The 22,657-nt window shown below is 40.4% G+C and overlaps 1 protein-coding gene across 1 annotated transcript in view; it reads left to right on the forward strand.

The window, feature by feature from the left end:
- Positions 1–6,525: 6,525 nt before the first annotated feature.
- The window catches only part of impdh1a (IMP (inosine 5'-monophosphate) dehydrogenase 1a), a 42,069-nt gene continuing 25,937 nt past the window's right edge, over positions 6,526–22,657 (forward strand). The window contains exons 1-4 of the mRNA XM_061916782.1: positions 6,526–6,693; positions 6,829–6,933; positions 7,006–7,355; positions 20,060–20,158. Of these exons, the coding sequence (XP_061772766.1) occupies positions 7,126–7,355; positions 20,060–20,158 (329 nt within the window). The 5' untranslated portion in view covers positions 6,526–6,693; positions 6,829–6,933; positions 7,006–7,125. The remainder of the gene's footprint in view (positions 6,694–6,828; positions 6,934–7,005; positions 7,356–20,059; positions 20,159–22,657) is intronic.

Consider the following 22,657-nt stretch of genomic DNA (forward strand, 5'->3'; position numbering starts at 1 on the left):
TTAGAAGTACAATTTATCCCAAAAGTTACTCAAGTAGATGTAACGGAGTAAATGGAGCGCGTTACTACCCACCTCTGAAATGTTTAACCTTTTTTTTTTTTTTTTTGAAGCAAGGCATATTTTTTTCATTAAGAAAATGCGTAGGCACACCACCAGCAGAAAATGTTAAAAAAATGAAACTCCACCGGGTCGTCGTGCCTTATTTTGAGTTTGTTGGTGTTTTCCTGCGTGTAGTGATTTAGTTCTTGTCTTGCGCTGTTATTTTGGTGGCCCTACCTGTTTCCTGTTGCAGTTTCATGTCTTCCTTTGAGCGCTTTGTGTTGGCAAGCAAGGCTATTTAAGTTGTTGCGATCCATCTTTGTGTGGATTGTCATGTCATGTACAGATGTACTTTGTGGACGCCGTAAGTTTTTGCTGTCGTCCAGCAATGTGTTTCTGTTTACGTTGTAGCCAGTCCAGTTTTACTTTCGTTTTGCATAGTCATTGCCTTTCCCTTTCCCTTTTTTGTTCATTTGTGGTTTTAGCATTACATACAGTGGGGCAAAAAAGTATTTAGTCAGCCACCGATTGTGCAAATTATCCCACTTAAAATGATGACAGAGGTCTGTAATTTTCATCATAGGTACACTTAAACTGTGAGAGACAGAATGTGAAAAAAAAAATCCAGGAATTCACATTTATTTGTAAATTATGGTGGAAAATAAGTATTTGGTCAACAATTCAAATCTCTCACTGATGGAAGGAGGTTTTGGCTCAAAATCTCACCATACATGGCCCCATTCATTCTTTCCTCAAGACGGATCAGTCGTACTGTCCCCTTAGCAGAAAAACAGCCCCAAAGTATGATGTTTCCACCCCCATGCTTCACAGTAGGGATGGTGTTCTTGGGATGCAACTCAGTATTCTTCTTCATCCAAACAAACGAGTTGAGTTTATACCAAAATGGATACATGGATGATACAGCAGAGGATTGGGAGAATGTCATGTCGTCAGATGAAACCAAAATAGAACTTTTTGGTATAAACTCAACTCGTCAGGCTTGGAGGAAGATAAATGCTGAGTTTCATCCCAAGAACACCATACCTACTGTAAAACATGGGGGTGGAAGCATCATGCTTTGGGGCTGGTTTTCTGCTAAGGGGACAGGATGATTGATCCGTGTTAAGGAAAGAATGAATGGGGCCATGTATCGTGAGATTTTGAGCCAAAACTTCCTTCCATTAGTGAGAGCTTTGAATGGTTGTCCAAATACTTATTTTCCACCATAATTTACAAATAAATTCTTTGAAATTCCTGCAATGTGAATTCCTGGATTTTTTTTCACATTTTGTCTCTCACAGTTAAAGTGTACCTATGATGAAAATTACAGACCTCTGTCATCATTTTAAGTGGGAGAACTTGCACAATCGGTGGCTGACTAAATACTTTTTTGCCCCACTGTACCTTTTTTACCTGCGCCCTGCCTCCCGCTGTGGTCTGCACTTTGGGATCAAAACAAACCGTCCTCGTCTCACCCGACACATTCCGACTTTTACAATGCAGTAACTACTAGCTGCCACCTACTGACGTGGAGTATTACGTGGTTACCCTGCCGAAGTTTACACAGCACAGAAACTAAGCAACGGCACATTATTTGCAGATTAAAATTATTGATTTGCAAAAAATATTTTTGTGACCAATTATGCGTGGTTGCACAATTTCCCATAATTTCAACCTTTTTTGAGCCAAAGCACAATTTTTTTTTGTTGAAAACATCTGGATGCACACCATCAGCAGAAAATGCAGCAGTCGATATTGACAGTAAAAAGTCGTTCTCACAATTGTTGGATATTAATTCAAACCATTAACCAACCATGCATCACAATAGCTTTTGTCTCAAAGTAGGTCTAGAGTCATGACCTGTCACATAACGACTTATTTTAAGTTTGTTGGTGTTTTCTGTGTGTAGTCTTTTAGTTCTTGTCTTGCGCTCCTATTTTAGTGGCTTTTTCTCTTTTTTGGTATTTTCCTGTAGCAGCTTCATGTCTTCCTTTGAGCAATATTCCTCGCATCTACTATGTTTTATCACTCAAGAATATTTCAGTTGTTTTTATCCTTCTTTATGGGGACATTGTTGACTGCATGTCATGTTCGGATGTACATTGTGGACGCACCGTCTTTGCTCCACAGTAAGTCTTTGCTGTCGTCCAGCATTCTGTTTTTGTTTACTTTGTAGTTTTAGTTTCGTTCATTATAGCCTTCCCTAAGCTTCAATGCCTTTTCTTACGGGCAATTATCTTTTGTTTATATTTGGTTTAAGCATTAGACACCTTTTTACCTGCACGCTGCCTCCCGCTGTTTCCGACATCTACAAAGCAATTAGCTACTCGCTGCTACCTAGAGTATTACACGGTTACTCTGCCAAGCTTGAGACAGCACAGACACTGAACAACGGCACATTATTTGTGGATTTTACCAACTGGTTGACCAAAAATACATTTAACCCAGCAAGGTGAAATCACATGGTTTTAGCACGACATTTATGACTGACGTAGTGCGCTTATTAGCACAGTGTTTTTCAACCTTTTTTGAGCCAAGGCACATTTTTTTGTGTTGAAAATATCCGGAGGCACACCACCAGCAGAAATCGTTAAAAAAACGAAACTCTGTTGATAGTAAAAAGTCGTTGTCGCAATTGTTGGGTATGACTTTAAACCATAACCAACTATGTATCTATATAGCTCTTGTCTCAAAGTAGGTCTACTGTCACCACATGTCACATCACACCATTTTTTTTCTGTTTTCCTGTGTGTAGTGTTTGGTTTCTTGTCTTACGCTCCTATTTTAGTGGCTTTTTCTCTTTTTTGGTATTTCACTACAGCAGTTTCATGTCTTCCTTTGAGCGATATTTCTCGCATCTACCATGTTTTATCACTCAAGAATATTTCAGTTGTTTTTATCCTTCTTTACGGGGACGTTGTTGATTGTCATGTCATGTTCGGATGTACTTTGTGGACGCCGTCTTTGCTCCACAGTAAGTCTTTGCTGTCGTCCAGCATTTTGTTTTTGTTAATTTTGTAGTTTAAGTTTCGTTCTGCATAGCCTTCCCTAAGCGTCAATGCCTTTCCTTAGGAGCACTCACCTTTTGTTTATTTTTGTTTTTTAAGCTTTAGACACCTTTTTACCTGCCCCCTGCCTCCCGCTGTTTCCGACATCTCCAAAGCAATTAGCTACCGACTGCCACCTGCTGATACGGAAGAGTATTACACGGTTACTCTGCCGAGCTCTAGACAGCGCAGATACTTAACAACGGCACATTATTTGTGGATTATAACTACTAGTTTGCAAAAAATACTTTTAACCCAGCTAGGTGATATTACATAATCTCCCACGGACCACCAGACTGTATTTCACCTCACGCTAGTGTGGTTGAAAAACACCGCACTAGGCTATATTGATGATCTTAGGTTTTTGTTTACAATGTACAAACTATAATCTAACTTTAATACTGGACTAGTAAATGTTTATTTCCAGAATCTCACGCACACATGGTGGAGTGAAATGATAATGTTATTACCATAAAGAGGGGGACGCCCGGCTTGTTTCTTTCAGTCACCAGGGGAGAGTGAGTGAGAGAGACTGGGTAAGAGGCTTTTCTGGTTGAGTCCCTGGGTAACTGTCACAAGCAGTCAGTCAGTCACCTGCAGATGATAGTATCAAGGGCACGCCGGGTAACATACACTGTATGCATGCTCCTGCTTCCATTATTGTTGACACACTATAGAAAATATGGGGGGGCCACATGGAGGAAAATGTACTCCCAGGTGGGCCGTACTGGTAAAATCCGTCACGATAATTAAAAAATAAAGATTAGAATTGTTTTCTTTGTTTAAAAATAGAACAAGAACATTCTGTACACATCAGAATGTTGTTGTTTTTTTGTTATTTTACAATTAATAAATACTATATTTGTTATTTATATTTTTTAAATAAATTATGTGATGATTAGGGAGGTAACTGTCATACTTCATATGATTAGTTATTTAAACATAACTCCTAAAATAACATGCATCATGTCTAATAATGCCTTAAATAATGTATCTTTGTGAGTTTTACCAGAAACAAATGCTTTTGTAAGGTTTGCAAACACAAAAAATTGTTTTTTACTCAAAAGGACACTAATGTTCTTAGAATCCTAAAAAACATTTTCTATCTATTAAGATAAAAAAATTATATAAAAATCCAATTACAGTATGTTTTTTATGTAGCTTGATCATTGTCCTCAACTGATGTACTAACATCATGTGGTTTATTTCGTACATATGTAGCGTCATCTACAAGCCCCGTTTCCATATGAGTTGGGAAATTGTGTTAGATGTAAATACAAACGGAATACAATGGTTTGCAAATCCTTTTCAACCCATATTCAGTTGAATGCACTGCAAAGACAATATATTTGATGTTCAAACTCATAAACTTAATTTTTTTGTTGCAAATAATAATTAACTTAGAATTTCCTGGCTGCAACACGTGCCAAAGTAGTTGGGAAAGGGCATGTTCACCACTGTGTTACATCACCTTTTCTTTTAACAACACTCAATAAACGTTTGGGGAACTGAGGAAACTAATTGTTGAAGCTTTGAAAGTGATATCCTTTCCCATTCTTGCTTTATGTAGAGCTTCAGTCGTTCAACAGTCCGGGGTCTCTGCTGTCCTATTTTAAGCTTCATAATGCGCCACACATTTTCGATGGGAGACAGGTCTGGATTGCAGGCGGGCCAGGAAAGTACTCGCACTCTTTTTTTTACGAAGCCCCGCTGTTGTAACACATGGTGAATGTGGCTTGGCAATGTCTTGCTGAAATAAGCAGGGGTGTCAATGAAAAAGACGGCGCTTAGATGGCAGCATATGTTGTTCCAAAACCTGTATGTACCTTTCAGCATTAATGGTGCCTTCACAGATGTGTAAGTTATCCATGTATTGGGCACTAATGCACCCCCATACCATCACAGATGCTGGCTTTTGAACTTTGCGTTGATAACAGTCAGAGAAGCCAGCGGCGTTTCTGGATGTTGTTGATAAATGGCTTTCGCTTTGCATAGTAGAGCTTTAACTTGCACTTACAGATGTAGCGACCAACTGTATTTAGTGACAGTGGTTTTCTGAAGTGTTCCTGAGCACATGTGGTGATATCCTTCAGAGATTTATGTTGTTTTTTGATACAGTGCCGTCTGAGGGATCGAAGGTTACGATCATTCAACGTTGGTTTCCGGCCATGCCGCTTACGTGGAGTGATTTCTCCAGATTCTCTGAACCTTTTGATGATATTATGGACCGTAGATATTCAAATCCCTAAATTTCTTGCAATTGCACTTTTGAGAAACGTTGTTCTTAAACTGTTTGACTATTTGCTCACGCAGTTGTGGACAAAGGGGTGTACCTCGCCCCATCCTTTCTTGTGAAAGACTGAGCATTTTTCGGGAAGCTGTTTTTATACCCAAATCATGGCACCCACCTGTTCTCAATTAGCCTGCACAACTGTGGGATGTTCCAAATAAGTGTTTGATGAGCATTCCTCAACTTTATCAGTATTTATTGCCACCTTTCCCAACTTTTTTGTCACGTGTTGCTGGCATCAAATTCTAAAGTTTATGATTATTTGCAAAAAAAAAAATGTTTATTAGTTTGGACATCAAATATGTTGTCTTTGTCGCATATTCAACTGAATATGCGTTGAAAATGATTTGCAAATCATTGTATTCCGTTTATATTTACAACTAAAACAATTCCCCAACTCATATGGAAACGGGGTTTGCACAAAGATACAAATAATTGCTATTGCGACATCCAGTGTAAACATTTAGAACAGCTGTTTTTTCATGCTATTTTCTATGAATTGATTAACGTGGACCCCGACTTAAACAAGTTGAAAAACTTATTGGGGTGTTACCATTTAGTGGTCAATTGTAGGGAATATGTACTGTACTGTGCAATCTACTAATAAAAGTTTCAATCAATCAATCGATTCCTTCAAAAATTTCCGGTTAAATTTTATACTTAGCAAACTCAACCCGCAGGCCGGAAAAAACCTGATCCGGCCCTTGGTCCGTACATTTGACACCCCTGACATAAAAGATAGATGTATTTGGAAAATTAAAGCTGAGGATTGTCAAATCACCCTGATTAACTTTTCCTTCAACTTTTGTGTTTGAGTATTAAGAAAAAAAATTGTTAAAAAATACTTTACTCACTTACAAAAAAACAAGTCTGGCTTCTCCCTTCTTTCTACCTTCAAAGGGTCAAAACCTCCTACCAGCAGCTTGGTGGGACTTGACCTAGGTCTCATTCACAGATCCGTCTCCTTGAGCTTGGCAAAAACACGCACATTCACACCATGCTAATCCTCCGAGAGGTTCAAGTGTCTTCTTGACCCATCCTTCTCCCTCTCTCTCGGTCTCTCTCTCAGCCTCACGCCGCCCTACACACCCACCTCACTCCACCGCATCCTGTATTAACATTTCCAATCCTCTTTGAGGCAGAGTGACGTCTGCTACTGTCAGAAGCAGAGTTAAGCTGCAGTAGAAACAGTGGCGAGAACCTTTGGTCAGGAATAACCTATCGGAACAGTGCTGGTTTCCAGGGAGCCTCCAGGGAGGAGTTATCTCTGCCACTTAAGAATTGACTCCCATCCCCAGCCGAAGCTCAAACCGTAAGGTGACTAACATGACAAACAAAAAGTCTCCCCAACTGCTGGAAGGAATACAAGAACGACTGATGTGCTAGATTAGTGCTATGCTGGCTCTTGTATTTGAAAATAATTTAATTGCCAATATTCTTCACTTTTGTAAGGATATTCCAGACCAACTAAGAAATCCAGACTTGTTCAATGACATCTCCTTTTTGTTTGGGACACGCTACAGAAACAGATGACAGGACAATATCAGCCAATGTCAGGTGTGTTTGAAAGGTTAGTATGAACATGCACTCTAAGGGCTGGAATGATTCTAATGGCTTTTATCTCAACAGAAAACTCGGAGTGTGTATGTCTGTTGGGTGGTGCTGGGCCCACTTAGTGTGACAGTGCTGTGGGAGCGTGGAGTGTCAAGACCCTGCTGACCGTAAACTGTAGCCCTGGATTTCCTGGAGATGGAAGGTCATAATTATGACCGCTTTGGGGAAGGGGAAAGGGAGAACTACCAGATTGACTACAGGAGGATCGTAGGGGACATGGAACCAGCAAGTCCCCATGTGCCCAACAAGGACGGGGACAACCTTTATAGCACCTATGTCCAACCAACGACGCATGGTCATGGGCATGAGACGGCTGCGCAACGGTATAGTGCGACACGTATCCAAGCTGGGTATGAACCAGAGAGGTTAGTGTCACTCACAGCATACATGTAAGGTTACAGTACGACCAGAATATCACTTCACAACTACCAAGTCCAAGATGTTTTCAGTTTCTTAGTTTCCCGTGCACATTTACAAACCTTCCATAGGAGTTGGGAAATTGTGTTAGATGCAAATATAAACGGAATACAATGATTTGCAAATCCTTTTCAACCCATATTCAGTTGAATGCACTACAAAGACAAGATATTTGATTTTCAAACTCATAAACTTCATTTTTTCTTTTGCAAATATTCATTAACTTGGAATTTCATGGCTGCAACACGTGCCAAAGTAGTTGGGAAAGGGCATGTTCACCACTGTGTTACATCACCTTTTCTTTTAACAACACTCAACAAACGTTTGGGAACTGAGGAAGCTAACTGTTGAAGCTTTGAAAGTGGAATTCATTCCCTTTCTTGTTTTATGTAGAGCTTCAGTCGTTCAACAGTCCGGGGTCTCCGCTGTCGTATTTTACGCTTCATAATGCGCCACACATTTTCGATGGGAGACAGGAAAGTACCCGCACTCTTTTTTTACGAAGCCACGCTGTTGTAACACGTGCTGAATGTGGCTTGGCATTGTCTTGCTGAAATAAGCAGGGGCGTCCATGAAAAAGACAGCGCTTAGATGGCAGCATATGTTGTTCCAAAAACCTGTATGTACCTTTCAGCATTAATGGTGCCTTCTCAGATGTGCAAGTTACCCATGTCTTGGGCACTAATGCACGCCCACACCATCACAAATGCTGGCTTTTGAACTTTGTGTCGATAACAGTCTGGATGGTTCGATTCCCCTTTGGTCCGGATGACACGATGTCGAATATTTCAAATAACAATTTGAAATGTGGACTCGTCAGACCCCAGACCGGTTTTCCACTTTCCATCAGTCCATCTTAGATGATCTCGGGCCCAGAGAAGCCGGCGGCGTTTCTGGATGTTGTTGATAAATGGCTTTCGCTTTGCAGAGTAGAGCTTTAACTTGCACTTACAGATGTAGCGACAAACTGTATTTAGTGACAGTGGTTTTCTGAAGTGTTCCTGAGTCCATGTGGTGATATCCTTTAGAGATTGATGTCGGTCTTTGATACAGGGCCGTCTGAGGGATCAAAGTTCACGCTCATTCAATGTTGGTTTCCGGGCATGCCGCTTGCGTGGAGTGATTTCTCCAGATTCTCTGAACCTTTTGATGATTTATGGACTGTAGATGTTGAAATCCCTAAATTTTTTGCAATTCCACTTTGAGAAACGTTGTTCTTAAACTGTTTGACTATTTGCTCACGCAGTTGTGGACAAAGGGGTGTACCTCGCTCCATCCTTTCTTGTGAAAGACTGAGCATTTTTTGGGAAGCTGTTTTTATACCCAATCATGGCACTCACCTGTTCCCAATTATCCTGCACACCTGTGGGATGTTACAAATAAGTGTTTGATGAGCATGCCTCAACCTTATCAGTATTTATTGCCACCTTTCCCAACTTTATTGTCACGTGTTGCTGGCATGAAATTCTAAAGTTAATGACTACTTGCACAAAAAAAATGTTTATCAGTTTGAACATCATATATGTTGTCTTTGTAGCATATTCAACTGAATATGGGTTGAAAATAATTTGCAAATCTTTGTATTCTGTTTATATTTACATCCAACACAATTTCCCAACTCCTATGGAAACGGGGTTTGTAAAAGTGTTGACTGGGTTTTCCCTGACAAGGACGGATTCTTTTTAGTCCACACTTCCTGTGATGACACTGTCGTTTGCAGTGGGTCTGGCAAGAGCATGTGTGCGAGACAAAGGGCTTTTTTTTTTCCATACCTAGAATGGCACTAAGTAGAGTGTACATCTCTGCCAAGATGGAAACATTTCTAAAGACAGCTTCTGCTTAGGGTGGCCTAATGTTCTCGAACGACTGGAAATGACATATGTGGTACCCATGGCCGCCTTTATGAACAGGTTCACCTGGGGTTTGAGGTTCTGGGCACCCACAAAACCTCAAACCCTACTCAGTGGCCTAGCGGTTAGAGCAGGGGTAGGGAACCTATGGCTCTAGAGCCAGATGTGGCTCTTATGATGACTGCATCTGGCTCTCGGATAAATCTGAGCTGACATTGCTTAACACAATAAGTAATGAATAATTCCACTTGTAATCATAGTGTTAAAAATAACATTCAAAATATAAAACATTCTCATGCATTTTTGTGTTCAAGAAGTTACGTTAATGGTAAGAAGTAATTTATTTATTATTGGTTAGTGTTGGGTTTGCCCTCCTGGGGGGTTCTTCAGACCACCAAGCACCGACAGGAGAGCCTGTTTTAGGGTTAAAATATTGTTGTTGTTTTTTCAATTAGTCTCTCAGTTGCTTTCCAGCAATTGTCTTTTTCTCTTTCGTCTTCATTCGCCCTCTGGCTCCAGCCCCAACCCTGTCTCTTCTCCCGGCTGCTGCTTATAACAGAGCGACAGTTGATTAGATGACAAGGCCCAGGTGGGCCATCTACGCACCTGTCGCTGATTTGGAGGCTGGTCCTGGCAACACCCTGCTTTGCTGCAAGCCCGCAGGCCACGCCCCCTCCACAGTTAGCTTCAGAATAACAATGTTATTACAAAGAATAAGAGACCTATTATACTCTGGAAATGTTGGTCTTACTTAAAAATGCACATGTTTAGTTGTGTTCAGTGTTAAAAAAAAATGATATATGGCTCTTAGGGAAATATATTTTAAAATATTTTGCTTCTTGGCTCTCTCAGCCAAAAAGGTTCCCCACCCCTGGGTTAGAGTGTCCGCTCTGAGATTGGTAGGTTGTGAGTTCAAACCGAGTCATGCCAAAGACTATAAAAATCGGAGCCATTACCTCCCTGCTTGGCACTCAGCATCAAGGGTTGGAATTGGGGGTTAAATCACCAAAAATGAATCCCGGGCTGCTGCCCACTGCTCCCCTCACCTCCCAGAGGGTGAACAAGGGGATGGGTCAAATGAAAAGGACAAATGTCACCACACTTAGTGTGTATGTGACAATCAATGGTACTTTTACTTAACTTTAACTTTAACCTCGGCCCCTTAAGTTAATGCGGCCCAGGTGCATTGTGGTAAGGATGTTTTGCATGCATGTAATACATACAGTCTTGGTCAAAGTTTTACATACACTTGTAAAGAGCTTCATGTCATGGCTGTCTTGAGTTTCTAATAATTTGTACAACTTTTATTTTTTTGTGATAGAGTGATTGGAGCACATACTTGTTGGTCACAAAAACATTCATGAAGTTTGGTTCTTTTATGAATTTATTTTGGGTCTACTGAAAATGTGACCAAATCTGCTTCTGGTTGAATTGTTGACCACTCCTCTTGACAAAATTGGTGCAGTTCAGCTAAATGTGTTGGTTTTCTGACATGGACTTGTTTCTTCAGCATTGTCCAGACGTTTAAGTCAGGACTTTGGGAAGGCCATTCTAAAACCTTACTTCTAGCCGGATTTAGGCATTCCTTTACCACTTTAGATGTGTGTTTGGGGTCATTGTCATTGCGCCCATGACCCAACCTCCTGATGACTTTAGGTTGTCTGAAAGAATTTGGAGGTAATCCTCCTTTTTCACTGTCCCATTTACTCGCTGTAAAGCACCAGTTCTAATGGCAGCAAAACAGGCCCAGAGCATAATACTACCACCACCATGCTTGACAGTAGGTTTGGTGTTCCTGCGATTAAAGGCCTCACTTTTTCTCCTCCTAACATATTGCTGGGTATTGTGGCCAAACAACTAATTTTTGTTTAATCTGACCACAGAAATTTACTCCGGAAGGTCTTATCTGTGTCCATTTTATGCCAGAAAGCTCAGCACTCTAGACCAGTGGTCCCCAACCTTTTTGTATCCGCTTAATAATTTGTCCCGCGGCCCGTGGGGGGGGGTCCTTCTTTTTTTTTTCTTCTTTTTTTTCTTTGTCATGAAAAAGGGAGTTTTTTGTGGTTGGTGCACTAATTGTAAGTGTATATTGTGTTTTGTATGTTGATTTGATTAAAAAATATATATATTTTTTAATTTATTTTTATTTTATTTTATTTTTTAATAAAAATGAATAAAATATTATTCTGCGGACCACTGCTCTAGACATTAACCAGAAGTAGGTCGGAGCTATGTGGTAGGACGAAAATTGTGGCATTTGAGCAATAAATAGTTGACATACTGTTAAACATTGCTTTTCCTGCTTTGTCTAAACCACAAAAAAACGTATGTTTTGATTAGACAGTTGATGCGCTTGTTTGAATGCCGCTCAGGAACATATTTGATTGACGAAATTGAAACCGATTAGCCAAAATGTGCAGGGAAGCGCTGGGCATCGGACAAAAGCGGGGATTAGTTGAATTTGCGTGAATTGGCGCGATCATGACGAATTCCTGTAGGGACTGAAACACCCTGGGCTAACACGTCACGGGTCACTCAACAGACGCAACCTTTTTTAAATTCACACACTCATAAAGTTACACATAATACATGGTGCACTCTGATCTCATGAAACATTTCTTCACGGTACGGCAACACATTTTATTCTCCTTGGTAAACAGTTACAAACTCCGTTTCCATATGAGTTGGGAAATTGTGTTAGATGTAAATATAAACGGAATACAATTATTTGCAAATCATTTTCCACCCATATTCAGTTGAATATGCTACAAAGACAACATATTTGATGTTCAAACTGATAAACATTTTTTTGTGTGCAATTAATCATTAACTTTAGAAATTCATGCCAGCAACACGTGACAAAGAAGTTGGGAAAGGTGGCGATGAATACTGGTAAAGTCGAGGAATGCTCATCAAACACTTATTTGGAACATCCCACAGGTTTGCAGGCTGATTGGGAACAGGTGACTGCCATGATTGGGTATAAAAACAGCTTCCCAAAGAATGCTCAGTCTTTCACAAGAAAGGATGGGGCGAGGTACACCCCTTTGTCCACAACTGCCTGAGCAAATAGTCAAACAGTTTAAGAACAACGTTTCTTAAACGTATTTCAACATCTACGGTCCATGATATCAGCAAAAGGTTCAGAGAATGTGGAGAAATCACTCCACGTAAGCGGCACGGCCAGAAACTAACATTGAATGACCGTCACCTTTGATCCCTCAGACGACACTGTATGAAAAACAGACGTCAATCTCTAAAGGATATCCCCACATGGGCTCAGGAACACTTAAAAAAAACTACCGTCACTAAATACAGTTCGTCGCTACATCAATCAATCAATGATTAGTTATATAGCCCTAAATCACTAGTGTCTCAAAGGGCTGCACAAACCACAACACAAACCACTACGACATCCTCGGTAGGTCCACATAAGGGCAAGGAAAACTCACACCCAGTGGGACGTCGGTGACAATGATGACTATGAGAACCTCGGAGAGGACCACATATGTTGCCCACATATGTGGTCCCCCCCAGGAGACCGAAAGCAATGGATGTCGAGCGGGTCTAACATGATACTGTGAAAGTTCAATCCATAGTGTAAGGACAAGTTAAAGCTCTACTATGCAAAGCGAAAGCCATTTATCAACAACATCCAGAAACGCGGCCGGCTTCTCTGGGCTGAAGTTAATTATTATTTGCAAAAAAAAAAAAATACGTTTTTGAGTTTGCACATCAAATATGTTGTCTTTGTAGTGCATTCACCTGAATATGAGTTGAAAAGGATTTGCAAATCATTGTATTCCGTTTATATTTACATCTAACACAATTTCCCAACTCATATGGAAACAGGGTTTGTACATTTATTTAGGAGTCATTTATTTTTCGGAACAATAACTGAGAACTGTTTGAGTGATTTCAGATGTGTGAGAGATTTCAAGTCAAGTGTGACTAACGGGGTTAAATAGCTGTGCCACAGTGTTGTGTATTTTTCAGATAAATAGGAAGACGAGTAACACAGTAGTGCACATTTTGACAGATGTTCATCCTATTTTGTGCAGTCCTTCAGAAATATAAATACCGTATACGCAGTAATGTGGTAGTTATCTCCTTCTCACCGTGCCCATGTAAAAAGTGGTTCATCTTCACTGCCTATGTTTGAGTTTCCAAGACTTGTCATTATTGAGGATAATGGCAATGCTGACAGAGATTGACAATGGTAAACCCATTCTTCCATAATCAATCAATCAATCAATGTTTATTTATATAGCCCTAAATCACAAGTGTCTCAAAGGGCTGCACAAGCCACAACCACATCCGCGGTACAGAGCCCACATAAGGGCAAGGAAAAACTCACCCCAGTGGGACGTCGGTGACAATGACTATGAGAAACCTTGGAGAGGACCGCATATGTGGGCAACAAACCCCCCCCAAACCCTCTCTGCCCGCCACCCATCTAGGGGAGACTGAAAGCAATGGATGTCAAGCGGGTCTAACTTGATATTGTGAAAGTCCAGTCCATAGTGGATCCAACATAGCAGTGAGAGTCCAGTCCATAGTGGATCCAATATAGTAGATACTGGAGACCCAAACTCTCTCGTACAAAACTTTGGCCTCAGGACAGTTGTATGTTTCAGACATTACCTCCAGAATTTGAGAGTGGCCTTACCAAAAGTTCTAACCTCAACCCAACTGCACACTCGTTCGATTTTCTTGGACTTGCCGTTTTTACCAGAGTGAGAATCTCAACCATGTTGGCAGACCTTTTAACTCGTGGTTGAGGAATGCATTTCAATCAACTAATCCTCACAAGTGTTAATAGAAAACAGAATAATTAGCTTGTTTGAAATACAGTCGCGATCAAAAGTTGTAAAGAGTATAATGTCATGGTTGTCTTGAGTTTCTAATAATTCCATCCATCCATCCATCTTCTTCTGCTTATCTGAGGTCGGGTCGCGGGGGCAGCAGCCTAAGCAAGGAAGCCCAGACTTCCCTCTCCCCAGCTACTTCGTCCAGCTCCTCCCGGGGGATCCCGAGACGTTCCCAGGCCAGGCGGAAGACATAGTCTTCCCAATGTGTCCTGGGTCTTCCCTGTGGCCTCCTACTGGTTGGACGTGCCCTAAAACCTCCCTCGGGTGGCATCCTGACTAGATGCCCGAACAACCTCATCTGACTTCTCTCGATGTGGAGGAGCAGCGGCTTTACTTTGAGTTCCTCCCGGATGGCAGAGCTTCTCACCCTATCTGTTAGGGAGAGCCCCACCACCCGGCGGAGGAAACTCATTTCGGCCGCTTGTACCCGTGATCTTGTCCTTTCGGTCATAACCCAAAGCTAAGGACATTAGGTGAGGATGGGAACGTAGATCGAGCGGTAAATTGAGAGCTTTGCCTTCCTGCTCAGCTCCTTCTTCACCACAACTGATAGATACGGCGTCCGCATTACTGAAGACACTGCACCGTCGATCTCACAATCCACTCTTCCAGACTTCCAGGTACTTGAATTCCTCCACTTGGGGCAAGATCTCCTCCCCAACCCGGAGATGGCACTCCACCCTTTTCCGGGCGAGAACCATGGATTCGGACTTGGAGGTGCTGATTTTCCAATAATTTCTACAACTCTTATTTAGGCCTTTAATCCCAAGAACACCATGCTCACCGTCAAGCAAACACATGTTTGACAAATGAGGAAACCGTTACAGACATACAGTATATGATGTCATGTTTTGTGGTCACGTTCTGTTTGGTTTTGGACTCATTGCACTCTTGTTTATTTTTTCACCATGACTACCAATTAGTTTTCACAAGTCATGTCACACACCTGGTTCATTTGGACTCAGGCACCTGTTAATCACCACACCATTATTTAAACCTGTAGTTGCCAGGCTACCTGCCTGGCAACTACAGGCTCACCCTCTACCATTCTCTACACCAGGGGTCACAAACCTTTTTGAAACCAAGAGCTACTTCTTGGGTACTGATTAATGCAAAGGGCTACCAGTTTGATACACACTTAAATAAATTGCCAGAAATAGCCAATTTGCTCAATTTACCTTTAATAAGTAAATCTATATATATTAAAAAAATGTGTATTTCTGTCTGTCATTCCGTCGTACATTTTTTTTCCTTTTACGGAAGTTTTTTTGTAGAGAATAAATGATGAAAAAAAACACTTAATTGAACGGTTTAAAAGAGGACAAAACACCAAAAAAAATGAAAATTTTATTTTGAAACATAGTTTATCTTCAATTTCGACTCTTTAAAATTCAAAATTCAACCGATAAAAATGAAGACAAGAATTTATGGAACATCATTAGTAATTTTTCCTGATTAAGATTAATTTTAGAATTTTGATGACATATTTTAAATAGGTTAAAATCCAGTCTGCACTTTCTTAGAATATATAACAAATTGGACCAAGCCAAATTTCTAACAAAGACAAATCATTATTTCTTCTAGATTTTCCAGAATTTTTTTTTTTTAAATAAATTCAAAATACTTTGAAATAAGATTTAAATTTGATTCTACAGATTTTCTAGATTTGACATAATATTTTTATTTTATTTTAATCATAATAAGTTTGAAGAAATATTTCACAAATATTATTCGTCGAAAAAACAGAAGCTAAAATCAAGAATTAAATTTAAATGTATTTATTATTCTTTACAATAAAAAATAAAAAAAATACTTGAACATTGATTTAAATTGTAAGGAAAAAAGACAAAGGAATTTAAAAGGTAAAAAAGGTTAAAAAAAATCCTAGAATAAATTTTAAGGTTGTATTTTTTCTCTTAAATTGTCTTTCTGAAAGTTATAAGAAGCAAAGTAAAAAAATAAATGAATTTATTTAAACAAGTGAAGACCAAGTCTTTAAAATATTTTCTTGGATTTTCTAATTCTATTTGAGTTTTGTCTCTCTTAGAATTAGAAATGTCGAGCGAAGCGAGACCAGCTTGCTAGTACATAAATAAAATGTAAAAAATAGAGGCAGCTCACTGGTAAGTGCTGCTATTTGAGCTATTTTTAGAACAGGCCAGCGGGCTACTCATCTGGTCCTTACGGGCACCACGTTGGGGACCCCTGCTCTACACACCCTTGCTCCATGCTGATGATCCATGCTCTTTTTTCATTCCCCGTAAGTTTTGTTATTCATGCCATAGTTTGCGAGTTTTGTTTTATGTCCATAGTTTATGTTGTAGTAATAGTTTTGTTTCATCACCAAGTTTTTGTACCTACTCTGTGAGCGCCTTCGTTTGTTCCTTTTTTTGAGTTGAGATTAGAATGTGTTGTTACCTTCACATCGTGTCCGATCCACTCGCTTTGCACCTCGGGAAAACAAACCACGCCATAGTCCCAGTCTTGATAATATACAGTATCGTACAGTACTAAGAAAACGTGCAGTTCCACAACATCCCATCTTGTCATAGTATTGCTCAGCTGAAAAATGTTGAGTGAATTGACCTGTGAGACAGCGCCTTGTGTTGGATTTATAGCTGCAACACCCTTTTGTTTTCTATAAATAGCGCCATCAAGCCACTTTCTATTTAAGTTGACGTTTAAAAGTATTATGTTCTGGGCCGGGCAGCACGGTGGAAGAGGGTTTTAGTGCATCTGCCTGACAAAACGAAGGTCCTGTGTAGTCCTGAGTTCAATCCCGGGCTCGGGATCTTTCTGTGTGGAGTTTGCACAGCAAAAACTGAAATCTAAGTAAGATTAAATATCTCTAATAAGGGTGATATTTGCTTATTTTCTGTCTGATAAGATCATTCTTATCACTAAGCAGATTTTATGTTCGAGTGTTTTACTTGTTTTAAGGGTCCTAAATGATCTCAGTAAGATATTACAGCTTGTTGCTGAGATTTGATGACCTATGTTGAGTAAAACATGCTTGAAACTAGAATATCAACTTTTGCAAAGCTGTGTCATCAACCCTCACAAGTATAAAACTAAATTTTTAAAGTAGTAATTTCTTCTTTCAAGCATGAAAAAAATGACTGACACAATTGTGTCTCATAATTAAAACAGATGGCAGCCAAATGGACTTCGCTGTTTTATTTTCAATGAAACAATAGAACATACATACTCATATAGTAGTACAATTAGCACAGTACAGTAAACTGACAGTTATTTTTAAACATTTAACACGTGCCATTTCCAACAATTTTGAACAGAAATAGTTCATGCACATTCAGAGGAATTCTTCAAAATTACAATCAATTATGCGCACTAATTGACTGATGATGTCTTGTTATCGATGGAAAAATGCATCAGTAACAAGCTGTTGCCTTGTTACCTTTCCATTAAGAACAATAAATTAGTTTTTAGTATAAGTTTGCTGGTTTCAGGAAATGTTGTCTGGTTGTGTTGGTGACGAACCCCAAGATGCAGAGAAGGCGACAGGCAATGTGCGGGAAAACATGATTTAATCTTCAAAAACAAAAAAACACTAACCAGGAACAGGAAACAGGATGCTAGGAAAACAGGAACTGGAAGACGAGGAACAAAAAGACAGCAAGCTACAAACAGCTACAGAATATAGCTCACCGCTACCGCATACAGCTACACTGACATCGACAAGTAGAAATGACAATAATCCAGCATAGACCGGATGGGAAGGCAGGTTCAAATAGCAGCTGGCTGATTGACACCAGGTGTGGCCAGGTGCCAATCCGCCACAGCTGAGGGGACACAGCACTCAGGGAGACAAACAGGAAACAGAACCAAAACAAGAGCACTGGCAGGAAATACTACACACACAGAGGAAAAACTAAAACACAACCAAACTGTCAGGGGGTAAGCCTGACAAATTTAATGCCGAGCGCATATATTATGTCAGGATATTGGCACTATCATTTACTTAATTTAAGAACATTTTTCAACATATTGAGCAAAAAGGTCATTGTTTTTTCCTACCAATAAAAGTGCACTTGTTATCAGTGAGAATATACTTATTTTATTATTATTAGTGATTCCCAAAGCCCAAAAAAAGTCTGTGGGCTATAGAGCGTTTTCATTTCGGGCTCCAGTACTCTGGAATGCCCTCCCGATAACAGTTCGAGATGCCACCTCAGTAGAAGCATTTAAATCTCACCTTAAAACTCATTTGTATACTCTAGCCTTTAAGTAGACTCCCTTTTTAGACCAGTTGATCTGCCGTTTCTTTTCTATTTCTCCTATGTCCCACTCTCCCTTGTGGAGGGGGTCTGGTCCGATCCGGTGGCCATGTACTGCTTGCCTGTGTATCGGCTGGGGACATCTCTGCGCTGCTGATCCGCCTCCGCTTGGGATGGTTTCCTGCTGGCTCCGCTGTGAGCGGGACTCTCGCTGCTCTGTTGGATCCGCTTTGGACTGGACTTTCGCGACTGTGTTGGATCCAGTATGGATTGAACTTTCACAGTATCATGTTAGACCCGCTCGACATCCATTGCTTTCGTCCTCTCCAAGGTTCTCATAGTCATCATTGTCACCGACGTCCCACTGGGTGTGAGTTTTCCTTGCCCTTATGTGGGCCTACCGAGGATGTGGTAGTGGTTTGTGCAGCCCTTTGAGACACTAGTGATTTAGGGCTATATAAGTAAACATTGATTGATTGATTTAAAGTATTTGTGGGTTCATTAAAATTAGCTAATTTGACTTGTTTTGGAAAGTCTTGACCAGCCAAGTGTTCTTGTTGTATTGGCAGGCTTTGGGAAGGCTGTCCTAAAATCTTAATCCTAGCCTGATTCAGCCATTCCTTTACCACTTTTGACGTGTGTTTGGGGTCATTGTCCTGTTGGAACACCCAACTGCGCCCAAGACCCAACCTCCGGGCTCATGATTTTAAGTTGTCCTGAAGAATTTGGAGGTAATCCTCCTTTTTCTCTCTGTGAAGCACCAGTTCCATTGGCAGCAAAACAGGCCCAGAGCATAATACTACTACCACCATGCTTGACGGTAGGAATGGTGTTCCTCCAAACATATTGCTGGATATTGTGGCCAAACAGCTCAATTTTTCTTTCATCTGACCACAGAACTTTCCTTCAGAAGGTCTTATCTTTGTCCATGGGACGTTAGTTGAAACAAAAATTGAGCTGTTTGGCTTGCGGATGGCTACCAAAAGCGGCTTATTGCAGTGTGTGGAAGTCACTTCCTATCCGTTCCACTATTATACACGGTTCTTAGTTTTTAACATTGTTTTAATGTCCATAGAATTTCTCACAGATTTCTTTCCAGCAGTAAGTGACTTTTCATTCACTTCCGTATCCTATCACCCTCCTGCTCTCGGCCGCTTACTGTTAAAGACAACAGATGATTAGATTAAAACGTGCCACCTGTGAAATCTAATCACCTGCCAGCTGTGTCTCGCCGTCAGCACATGCCCCGCCCTCATCAGATGGTGCTCGTCCTCAGCACCATGGACAGAGGCGGTGACCTTTGCTCCTGCAAGGGCGCTGGCCACACCTCCCTCTACACAGTGAAACTTGCCAAGGGACATGTAAGCAAATATCAACATTGCTGTATGTATACTTTTGACCCAGCAGATTTGGTCGCATTTTCAGTAGACCAATAATAAATTCATAAAAGAACCAAACTTCATGAATGTTTTGAATTAATTTTTTATGAACAGTTATAGAAATGATTGAAAACTCAAGATAGCCATGACATTATGTTCTGTAAACGTTTGATCGCGACTGTATATAGGGAAGATTTGACACTCTGGCACTACTTACGCTGATTTTGTCACTGATTGCACAAAAGCATGCTTTTTACAAATGTGGCGGACTTACTTAGTCGTGCATTCTGAGCCCATATGTGTTTATACTTCAGCACGGCCGACTACCTGATCAGCGGAGGCACAGGCTACGTTCCGGAGGATGGGTTGACGGCGCAGCAGCTCTTTGCTATTGGCGATGGACTCAGATACAAGTAAGATGCAGGTGTTGTAACCATGGACATACTTGTTATTTTACTGAGTGGAGCTCTTATGAGTCAAACACTGAATTGGAATTTTATTCACACGTCACTAAAGCACATGTGCAGATGCTTGCCCCCGCTGCCCTGATTTAAATCACTTATCCCTCACATTTAATCAAATATTATGCTAATGTTATTGACTATTTAAAAACCCCGTTTCCATATGAGTTGGGAAATTGTGTTAGATGTAAATATAAACGGAATACAATGATTTGCAAATCATTTTCAACCCATATTCAGTGGAATATGCTACAAAGACAACATATTTGATAGTCAAACTGATAAACTTTTTTTTTTTTTTTCAAATAATCCCTAATTTTAGAATTTGATGCCAGCAACACGTGACAAAGAAGTTGGGAAAGGTGGCAATAAATACTGATAAAGTTGAGGAATGCTCAACAAACACTTATTTGGAACATCCCACAGGTGTGCAGGCTAATTGGGAACAGGTGGGTGTCATGATTGGGTATAAAAACAACTTCCCAAAAAATGCTCAGTCTTTCACAGGAAAGGATGGGGCGAGGTACACCCCTTTGTCCACAACTGCGTGAGCAAATAGTCAAACAGTTTAAGAACAACGTTTCTCAAAGTGTAATTGCTAGAGATTTAGGGATTTCAACATTTACGATCCATAATATCACCAAAAGGTTCAAAGTATCTGGAGAAATCACACCATGTAAGCGACATGGCCGGAAACCAACATTGAATGACGGTGATCCTATATCCCTCAGACGACACTGTATCAAAAACCGACATCAATCTTTAAAGGATATCACCACATGGGCTCAGGAACACTTCAAAAAACCACTGTCACTAAATACAGTTGGTCGCTACATCTGTAAGTGCAAGTTAAAGCTCTACTATGCAAAGCGAAAGCCATTTATCAACAACATCCAGAAACGCCGTCGTCTTCTCTGGGTCCGAGATCATCTAAGTTAGACTAAAGCAAATTGGAAAAGTGTTCTGTGGTCCGACGAGTCCACATTCCAAATTGTTTTTGGAATTATTCGACATCGTGTCATCCGGACCAAAGGGGACGTGAACCATCCAGACTGTTATCGACGCAAAGTTCAAAAGCCAGCATCTGTGATGGTATGGGGGTGCATTAGGGCCCAAAGCATGGGTAACTTACACATCTGTGAAGGCACCATCAGTGCTGATAGGTACATGCAGGTTCTGGAACAACATATGCTGCCATCTAAGCGCCATCTTTTTCATGGACACCCCTGCTTATTTAAGCAAGACAAAGCCAAACCACATTCAGCATGTGTTACAACAGCGTGGCTTCGTAAAAAAAGAGTGCGGGTACTTTCCTGGCCCGCCTGCAGTCCAGACCTATCTCCCATCGAAAATGTGTGGCGCATTATGATGCGTAAAATACGACAGAGGAGACCCCGGACTGTTGAACGACTGAAGCTCTACATAAAACAAGAATGGGAAAGGATTCCACTTTCAAAGCTTCAACAATTAGTTTCCTCAGTTCCCAAACGTTTATTGAGTGTTGTTAAAAGAAAAGGTGATGTAACACAGTGGTGAACATGCCCTTTCCCAACTACTTTGGCACGTGTTGCAGCCATGAAATTCTAAGTTAATTAGAAATTTGCAAAAAAAAATTAAAACTTTTATGAGTTTGAACATCAAATATCTTGTCTTTTTAGTGCATTCAATTGAATATGGGTTGAAAATGATTTGCAAATCATTGTATTCCGTTTATATTTACATCCAACACAATTTCCCAACTCATATGGAAACAGGGTTTGTACATTGTATAATGCATCAAGCGGGGCATCACAACAGAACTAGGCATAATAATGTGTTAATTTCACGACCGTATATATCGGTGTTGGTTGATATCGGAACTGTTAATTAAGAGTTGGACAGTATCGGGATGTCGGCAGAAAAGCCATTATTGGACATCTCTGTTAGTATCTCCTCCTCCCTGGTGCAGCAGTAAAAGTGCCAAAATACTTCAAAAACAAATGACTTCCAACTTGGAATCAGCGCTCTTTGTTAATTTAAAAGAGTTGTTCAAAAGACTTGACTCGTTCACAAATGTCTCATCGCCAGAGGGCACCCTTCTACTATAAATTGCATGATGAAGTGGGTGTGCCAGGTATTGTGAGTCAATAGTTTCGCACGTATAATTTTGGGTCTATAACGTACGAAGACTTTTAATCAGAATTCCAATCACAGTTCTTTAGATCAGGACTCAGAACCGTTGCTTTACATGACATTACACAAAAGTTTTAGTAACAGTTGCACAATTAGTCACGTTACCCGGTTTTGTATTTCAATTTTGTTAGTTGTTGCAGTGATGAGTAAGTTAAGGAGTTAACTGAGACAAGCAGGAGTATGTTCGGAATGACTTGCACATCCCATACTGTACATTTCACCAGAGTGGTAACATTTCCATGAACTGTTCGGGGGGGAAAAGATATGCATGGCTTTTAT

The sequence above is a fragment of the Nerophis ophidion genome, linkage group LG12, assembly GCF_033978795.1.
Source record: "Nerophis ophidion isolate RoL-2023_Sa linkage group LG12, RoL_Noph_v1.0, whole genome shotgun sequence".
NCBI lineage: Eukaryota > Metazoa > Chordata > Actinopteri > Syngnathiformes > Syngnathidae > Nerophis > Nerophis ophidion.